This window comes from Oculina patagonica, unplaced genomic scaffold, assembly GCF_052425735.1.
Source record: "Oculina patagonica isolate OP01 unplaced genomic scaffold, crgOcupat unplaced658, whole genome shotgun sequence".
Lineage (NCBI taxonomy): Eukaryota > Metazoa > Cnidaria > Anthozoa > Scleractinia > Oculinidae > Oculina > Oculina patagonica.
Window position 1 is genome coordinate 169 of NW_027558535.1, and position 9,796 is coordinate 9,964.

The following is a 9,796-nucleotide window of genomic DNA, read 5'->3' on the forward strand; positions in this document are numbered from 1 at the left end:
TTTGAGTTACCGGGGTTTCTGGTTCTACTGTATTTACATAAAAATGCTTTTATAGTTATTGGGCGCTTTACTAAAATTGTCAAATTTTCAAAATTTCAAATGACAATCAACTCTAGGGATGTGACACAATGCTTGTGCAATTTGATATAAAGCACGTGTATTTATACGAGGGTGAATTTCTTCAATATAATATATATATTTTTTGCTTTACTGAAATTTCCAAAATTTCAGAGTCACCCTAACACAGCATGTCAGTATTGGCAAAACGTTTTAATATCTGCAGTGTAGGCACTCATCTCAAAATCCCCATCTTACATTGCGTATTGACATACTTAATTAGAAGCTTTAAATTATAGACCGTTTTAGTTTGGGCATATAATGTTAACTTTCGGGGTTTATTGACTTGAACGCTCCAGAAAATCATGAAATCTAAAATCGCAGCATTTTATTTCTTCACAAAAATGGGGATTATTTTCTCAACTAAAGGAGTTTTGTTCCGTTAATTTTGGGTTAAATTAAGAGGAGGGAAATGCGTGCCTCGTCTTGATTATTGCTTGCTACGGCCCTTAACCCCTTGACACCCAGATTTTCCCAAAAAAAAACGCTTTTTTAGCCGCTAAACTGAAGTTTTGGTACTATGGTCTTGAATTTACCTCATCACTTCAGCAACATTTTGATAAAGATTCTGTGTAAAAACTAAACCGTTCCAAATTTCTTTTTGCCCCTTTTGCTTTCTTTTTTTCCTGCCTTCTTATTCTCCTTACTTTCTACTCTTCGTGTTCTTTCTTTTGGCCAAAGGAGTTTTGACGTTATCATTGGAAAACACTGAAAAGGGGACCTTGACCAATTACAGGTGTACTGGCCTGTTTAAGCATTGATTTTGCACCAAAAATGGATTGTGCTTTTCTTTGATTAGCTCTGTCAGAATGCAACCGATATTCAAAATGAACAGTCCTGTAGAAAGGTCGATCCAAGCCCTGTCAGATTCTTATCACGAAATTCCACTGACGTGCTTATTGATGACGTCACAAGTGAATCAATGACTGCATCTCCAAATAGCGCCTAAAATGCGCGTTAGGGGTGAAAGGGTTAAACAGAACAAGGCATAGACTTGTACGACTTACCGCAACCCGTACAGCCGTCTCTCCAGTAGGTAATAAAATACAATGGTGTATCGGAATCGACGTCACAAGTGTCTTGGATGTCAGTATAACACTTGTCATGGATTTGACAACACCTACAAAAAATAGGTCACCAAGGGTGACATGAGTCTAATGCCGTATGGCATAGTGATACAGATTGCGCGGTTTTCGTAAGCCGGTTAAAATTGGTTAGAGGTTTGTGTTCGGGAATTTAATTTAAAATGCTTATAGCAAGCTAGGAGCATCGTGGATGATTATGGATGAAAACGAAACAGTCATAAATGTTATATGCTTCACAAAATTTAAAGTATGAACAGGAGTTGATGTTACTTCTTCCGTATTGTCCGTAAAAGCAGGAACGATTAAATATTTGGACAAGATTGCGTGACGATTTACAAAAAGCATGTTCATTACAACAAGGGTTGAAGAACTTCACATCGTTTTCTTTCAGATTTTTCACCATTTTGATGATGACTCTTGAAACAGATTTTGCAATAAAAGCACTTGAAATAGTGTCTGTTACTCCATTGTACTGTAAGCACTTAGTGACAGATTTTCCTAAAAACGGGTGTAAATGCTCACGTCAATATAATGATGACCTTTTGAACGCTGGAAACTAGGCAATTATTATCGAGCTACCATACACAGGAGCGAAGACTGTTTATCATGATGTACAAATTTCGCGAATCATCACTTCCATATCAATGTAACCATTTTATGATTTTTCTAGCTGTAAGAAGAACTTAAGATCTCTGAGAGTCGTAAAAGCATGAAATTCTTAAATTTTTAAAACAAAATAAATATTTGGTCGCATTGTGTAAATAAACGCGGGTCGCCGTCGAAATATTTTTTCTCAAAGACGTCTTGCTTTTTAAGCAAGACGAAAACACAAGTGCTTAACTGAACTGAAAACGAAGATTTATTTTCACAAAAAGCTTACAAATGTCTTAACTGGAAAATTATTTCGTCCTGTTCAAGTGTTGAATAATCGTGACTTGAGAAAGAACTTTTAATTATGCGTGGGAACACGTGTCGCTGATTGGCTGTTTTTAATTGAAACTAATCGTGCGTGTCCGTACGGAGTCCGTTCTTGCAGCTGATCATTGTTTTCTACATTACAGCGAACGATTATCGATCCCGAACCATTCCCTTGGGATTGCTAACAGCTTTTTTCATATAACAAAGAGTCTAATGCGCATGCGCAAAGCGCACGCAAGCATTAGACTCAAAAATGGCGGGGAATCATTCATTTAATAAGCACTCGCTTTAGACTTAGACTCTAGGTATCATACCACAACAAGATAATAATGTTATTTATCCAGGGAGCTCACATCACCAAAGGTATTGTTAAGTGAGGCCCTGCAAAATAATAGTTCAAATTTAAAATTAAGAGATTGAAAAATAGTTTAAGAATTTAAAAAGTTACAAGATAAAAAATGTATAGTATTAAAGTTCACAATAAAAGGCGCAGGATAAAAAATTTAGCTAAAAACTACTTGCTTAAAAAGTAAAATTGACTTAATGTCTCGTATCGATTTGTTAAGCTTATTCCAATCTGCAAGTCCTTGGTATAAAAGGCGTTGCTTGCCATAATTAATCAAACTTAAGCATTGTGCTTAAAATCTGATCGTGTTTAAATAAAAGATGTGATGATGATGATGATGATGATGATGATGATGATGATGATGATGATGATGATGATGATGATGATGAAACTTAACTTCCTAAGCATTGATAAGTTTGTCACTGAGCTGGCCCGATGGGGTAGATAGTCCTGGAGGGTCAAGTGACGCTGTACAAGCTAAAAATTATGATATTTCTTGAAAGAACTCTTCAAAGGAATCTGGTTTTGCGAGATATAGCAAAAACACATTTTCTTTTAAGGACTCGTCTTAACAACAATAACAGACTCATACAGTGACAGTACGTTAAGATTACGCGATTGTCTTGCATGGTTGTCTTGGATTTATTGAAACTGATTTGATATCCCTGGTGGACTCGAGCAGAAAGAGGCGGAAATACTAGTAGAAAATTTGAACTAAATCCTTAAAGGAGACCAATCTAAGCGTGGCTCAAGCTTGCTTTTTAAGACCTCTTCCATACCGTAACTTTGCTATTGTGTTATTTTTAAAAGCCGGGCGATTTTATGGTATCACAGAAATGCAATATGTTGGATTTTGGTTGTGGTATCAGCATCACCATGCGAACTGTTCGCATTAATTACACCCAAAAACAAGTCAGCAAGAGAACGGATATCAGTAACGAAACTTTGCGATAAATATAGACAGTCAAAGATCTAGCAGCCCACCCTGTCATGTAGAGATACCCTAACTGTTAAAATGTAGACACTTTAGTTACCTATCAATCTCGTCCACAGGGTCTCCTTTTCCTCCTACTCCACACCAGCAGCCATAGCCATTGTAGTCAAGTGGATTTCTTCCAACTTTACACCAGATCATGGCACCAAACTGGACTGAATTTCTTTTTGTCCGCGTCAGTACTCTACCTGCTTATTAATGTTATGTTAAGGTGTAAAAAATTGTGTCAAACATAAACAGTAGATAGTTTCCTGCAGTGCGTTTCTAAAAAAAATTGGGAATCTAGCAGCTGTAGCTATTATAATCTCTTGACGATTTTTTTTTGTTAACTTCACACCAGACGATCTGTTTGACAAGTCACTTTTTTATTGATATACTTAGTCTAGCACATTGAATTTAGCTGGTCCGTTACAGATGCACACAAAGTTGAATGAACAAAACATTCTGAACATTTAGTGACAATATATTCAAACGGTTAAAAAGTACTGCGATTTTGACCTCTTTAGTACATCGATAACTGAATATAACTAAGCCAATCAAAAGTAATTTCTTTTCAGAATAAATTACGGAAAACTTGCCAAAGCTAGATACAGATGAAATTTTTATAATGTCGCGAGCGTGGGACAAAAAGAACAAATCTGAGTCCCCAACAGGAATCATCTTTATCATTCATCACCGAGCTTCAAATTAACCATTTTTATTATTTATTCGCCAAAGCTTCTATTTACATTTTTAAACTACTAGCTGCAAACATTAATTAATGTTGAAGAACTTTGATCCAAAATTTGGAACCCATTCAGGGAATATAATTTTTTTTTTATCGAGTACATTGTTTCCGAAACCAGTCGGTCGCTTTAGGACCAACGGTCATCGCCATTTAGGAGCCTGAATCTCACACCAGATAAAAAATGAGTATTTTGTCGTTTTTATTCATTTTTGAATTCAAGCTAGTGAGAGTCTAGTGAGGAGGATTCAAAATAAATCTTGGACTACAGTTTTATGAAAAGTTGTCAATGCTTTAAACCGACGACGCAAAACAGTGCGAGAAGTGGCTATCTAGTGTGAAGAAACACCTGTAAAGTCACAATGTGGTAATGGTCCTTTCAACAGAGAAAAACAGCTTTAATACAGTTGTGAACCCTATGCAAATTTAGACAGTTAATACATTACTTTATATAGTTTCAGTTATAGTATTCAGGTAAATTCCGCATACCTTGTTCATCATCAGTTGTGTCTATGGCGCCCACAGGGTCCTAATGTTCATTGCATTGTAGTGGTTTTTCAAAAAAAAAAAAAAGGAAAAGGCAACATTCAGTTAACTTCCTTTTGCCGTTATCATATACGGTGGAAACCGGAGAAGGCCAAACGTAATGCTAGGCCATTTGGTGTTGCTTCAGATTTTTTTCTCGAAATCTCAGCGTAAATAAATATCATTCTTTTATTCGTTTCTAAATGGGGACGGTTAAAACAACTATGATATTTAGATGGTATACTTGCTATAAGTTTTTGCCACATTAAATTGCGTAAAATCTTGCTAGACATACGAAGTTACGAAGTTATAGATTCACTGGACGAAAACGACAGTATGGTGTCGTCAAATGCTATAATCTTGTTTTAAGATTAATATTGTTTTATAAATTCTATTTTAAATTCTATAATTATAATGATTATTCTAGTTTCACATTACAGTACCTTCTCTACCGAAGGAAAAGAATCTCCACCCTTGATTAGTGCCAAGGCAATTAAGATAAACGTCACGCGCATTTTCAAGGATGATACAAGAAGTTAGAGCAATCCTGCGAATGTATTCTTTTACAACTAGTGTATATTTCAAGGGAGGTTTTAGTTTGAACAACTTTGTCAACAAGATATTAATATTGTTTTCAAAATCCCTTAAGTCAAATGTTAATAAAATATTGTATGAATTCAAATTCAAATTGCATTTTCAATATATCTGTTTTCCTTGACTATGAGCAGAAAATATTCATCAATTGATCTTCCTGGAGCGTTCTCCAAACAGCTTTCTACCAGACGGAAAATAACGACGAATGAACTTTGATTTGCCTCACAGTTTTTAAAAGTGGCATTAAAAAAATTGATTTCATTCACACAGGATTTGCTCTAATGTATACGTATATCCTCTTTAGGAAGAAAAATATCTTGTTGACGCAGCTGCTTAGAGCAACGGAACCTGATTTGCCACACGCTTTAAACTTGTCTGCTCAATGTGTATTATACTTTAGATATTCCAAAAGGCAATTTTCGATCCTTTCTAACTGTTGAAAGCATAATACGCAAAATTTCGGAGAGTAAAACGGTTACTATTCTTCGTTTTATCATATGAACAATTCGAAGCCGCGATAAAAATGGAGGTAACCGAACTCGTTTTTGAGTTATGAGCAATTAAAGCTAAAACTAAGGGTGTTATAACAAGTTTAACAAGTTACGCTGTCGCCATGGTAACTAATGATGTCAAGGAAATAACTACAACTTGTTTACCAATAGTTGGGCATTTGTTTGATGCAATTTTGTAGCAGCAACTGATAAAGATTTGTAGTACTGAGCCATCATAGAACATGAGCTGAAAAGTGCTAAAAACTGTTGCCAGCCTCCTTAAACGAGAATTTAAGGATGTCACAACGGTTTAATTTAAGGTTTAATAATAATGGCTGAGTTGCGCTGGGTCATTTCCTCTACAACGATAAAGACTCTCAAAAAGCTACTGTGGGTAAAATTTTATTTTATGTTCCAGGCGACATTTGCCTTATTACTTTTCTGAACAACCTTCATCAGTACATGTGATTTGACATAATTACTACTGTTGCCACTTTCTAGCAAGCTGATTGATCGTAATTTTTGTGTCGATTTTTGAATTTCGAGTCGTACTCTTTGAAGCATCGTGCTGCCCCACCATCGCATTCACACAGCGCCTTCTGGCAACGAGAGTTCTTCCCAGCTGTAGAATATAAACATCAATAATAAGTGGGCTTCCTTCCGAGACGAAGGAAATATACATGTAATGAACAAAACCATATTTAGCGTTTGTGGATTGATTGATTGATTGATTAATTGATTGATTGATTAATTGATTGATTGATTGATTGATTGATTTTATGGCTTATTTATTTGTTTTTTGTTTATTTTTTTTACTCCTTTAACGTCTAGGTCAGGTAAGAAATAATTTACTTACAATAACAACATGTAGATAAACGAACTTAACAACAATTAGACTAAGCAACTGATAATAAACCGATAAAAATAAATAAATTAATTAATTAATTACAAACACTTGCAATCATACATCTACATGAATTTATGCATTCACGCATAACATACGCACACGAACACAACACAGAGACAGATAAACAGACAGACAGCTAGGCTGGCTGGCAGGAGCAGGCAGACAGACAGACAGACAGACAGAGCACAAACAATCACACATACCAACTTAGAACAAAACCGACGAAAGGACCTCAGACAAAACGATCTAATTTGATCAAAGCTCACTATAGCTGACCAACTATTGTTGACCAACTTAACACGAGACTTACAGCCAATTGCATCACCCTAAATCTGGCTATTCAGTTTCAAATGTGAGTCACTAGCAACAGCACGATCACACTATATGAACTAAACAGCCTTTTATCCAACCATCTAGGGAAGCCATATTATAAAGCCATAATGAATTAACGAAAACATCCTTCCTAAATATGACTTACCACAACCCGTGCAGCCCTTTCTAAAGTAGACAGTTGTGTACTTTGCTTCTTCGAATGGGCAAATCTTATTTTTAGTTATGTCACTATAACACTGGTCATGAACATAACAACATCTACGAAGAAACAGAAAAACATCAATGTTAGGGACTTTAAGATACCTGGACGGCTGACCTCGAGGACGGTAGAATTTCGCGAGGAGGACTGGGCCGATGTCGACGTTATTGGCAGGAACTTTCAACGTTAAGAGCCGGCGTGTGTGAAAGGAGGACGGCTTCGTTTATAGTGGATCAATAATTCCTTAGTCCAAAACATGTGAAGAAAAACGTTTGGCGCTTCTAGCCCAAAGTCTGGGACAAGAAAGCACCATTTTCATTCACAGGGTACAAATTCCAAGTGACATGTTGGTAGAAACACAAGCAAGAAAGTTCATAATTTCACGCACGTGGCTTCGCCATCAGCGTTTATGCGAAACACAGCAAATATATTCGCAACTGCAAATAAAACTTGACTTCTTAACTTTTTATCACTACTAAACCAAGAATACCATAAAGGACCACCTAACAAAGTAACAGAATTAAAAAATAATGTGATTTTTAAACGAAATCATACAAAAAGCACTCCCGTTCACTGGTGGACGGCAAAACTCTACTTCTCACGTCCTCGACAACAGCTGGACGGAGCTGGACGGCAATGTGCGTGGAGCGGGCATGCGCAATATAGGCTACACGCGAAAAATTACTTCCGGTCAACCGTCCTCGAGGTCAGCCGTCCAGGTATCTTAAAGTCCCTGTTATCTCAGAAACGACTGGGATTTAACACTGTAATACCACTTATCCAAAAAAAAGCCAAAGGATGTCTTTATATTATTCAAGGTGGTTTTCCTTTACTTTGTGTCAGAACTATGATAAACATCTGTAAAAAGCGTTTTTTTATTCCATTCTAATTACGCGAAGGGTACGCAACCAGTGATTTCAAAATGTATATAAACGTTTAACATATCATGCTTTAATTACTGATCGATGGAGTCCATAGCTCTCCTAATCCGCAGTGGCAGCCACAAATTATAGTCAATGAATTCCCAAACTTTGTTTCTTTTCTTTATTCAGTATTACGGCAGCATTGTGATTTGACGTTAATCCTGTTATCTTTTTAACTTTTAAGCAAATTTATATGTAATATAAATGCCAATTTACATGTAATATAAATTAAAGTTAATGTGACAACCATGAAAGGAGTTCAGAGAAGTCATAAGATCACTCTATTCAAATATGCAGATCTGTCACGCAATATGCTGCAAGACTATTACTCTTGCGTTACATTCAAAGGTCAAATTCACTTCTAGAGTGTGATGCGCTATTCGGGCTGGCCAATCACATTGCCCCCTTTTCTATTATGTCAATCAAGGCCATGCGGTTTTATCTAGACTTGAGTAGTTTTACTTCAAATTCTCTCAGCTCCCTAGAAGAGTTTTCACAATAATCCCCACCCACCCAACCCTCTTTGGTTCTCTTTTAGCTTAGTATTTGTAAAAATGTAGGCAATGTTCTAGTTCTACGCACATATCTGGCTATGTTGAGGGTGTTTATTTTATTATTATTATTATTTACAAACGTAAGCCATAGCTGATGGACTAAAGAAGCAAGCCCGTATTTGTAGACATTGTTATAATTATTATTTCCATTTTGTATGCTAACTTACGTTTAGAGCTGATGGACTTAAGCAGCATCCCTGCTTACAGAATTGTTTTTTTATATTGTTACCATTTTGTATGCTAGCTCAGGCTTAGAGCTGTTAGACTTGAGCAATGTGTCTGCTTTTGAGATATTGATATACATGTAACCGTTAGCTTAAGTGTCGAGCTGGCATACACTAACTCGACCATTCTGTTATTCGATTACTGTCTCTTCTGAACTTCTTCAATAGCCTTAGACCATCTTAATTAAGCATTGTCTTTCCTTATTGTTAATAAACCACGGGAGGGGATGAAGTGCTCTGTACCATTCGCCCTTTTGCCCCATAGCCTCACAGGGTCAGCTTTCCCCTTATAGTGGGGACCCCCAGTGTTGCTGTTGTTGGTTGTTGTGATTGTTCCCAAGGGTCCTAGAGATTAGGACCCCAGGTTCTTGGGAACCAGGGCATGTGGTTGTGTTTGTTCCCAAGGGTCCTAGAGATTAGGACCCCAGGTTCTTGGGAACGTTCCCAAGGGTCCTAGAGATTAGGACCCCAGGTTCTTGGGAACGTTCCCAAGGGTCCTAGAGATTAGGACCCCAGGTTCTTGGGAACCAGGGCATGTGGTTGTGTTTGTTCCCAAGGGTCCTAGAGATTAGGACCCCAGGTTCTTGGGAACTAGGGCTTCCAGTCCTGAAAGGAAGGAGAGGATTCCAGTCTCTCGTTGCCAACCAACTAACCTGTGATACATGTACCCTGCATGATTCCTATTGATGATTCTGATTGGCAACTCGAGCACTTCATCCCTTACCCCTTTTCTTCCACTGAACTTGTTGTCTTGTTTTGACTTCATGGGTTGGGAACATTAACGGTATAAACAACAAAACCGCCAGCTGTTTGGATACATAACAAATTAAAAATACTTTTGGAAATATAAACGAGAGATTTC

General features: G+C 37.0%; 1 protein-coding gene across 1 annotated transcript; it reads right to left on the reverse strand.

The window, feature by feature from the left end:
* Window positions 1-1,124: 1,124 nt before the first annotated feature.
* LOC144641071 (phospholipase A2-like) lies at window positions 1,125-7,295 on the reverse strand (the record flags this gene model as incomplete). The annotated part of the gene is made up of 5 exons (XM_078500125.1): window positions 7,180-7,295; window positions 5,153-6,416; window positions 4,674-4,713; window positions 3,501-3,648; window positions 1,125-1,237 (listed from the first exon to the last, which is right to left on the reverse strand). Coding segments are annotated over exons 2-5 (373 nt in total), but the record flags the coding sequence as incomplete, so codon positions are not given.
* Between the last annotated feature and the right edge of the window lie 2,501 nt (window positions 7,296-9,796).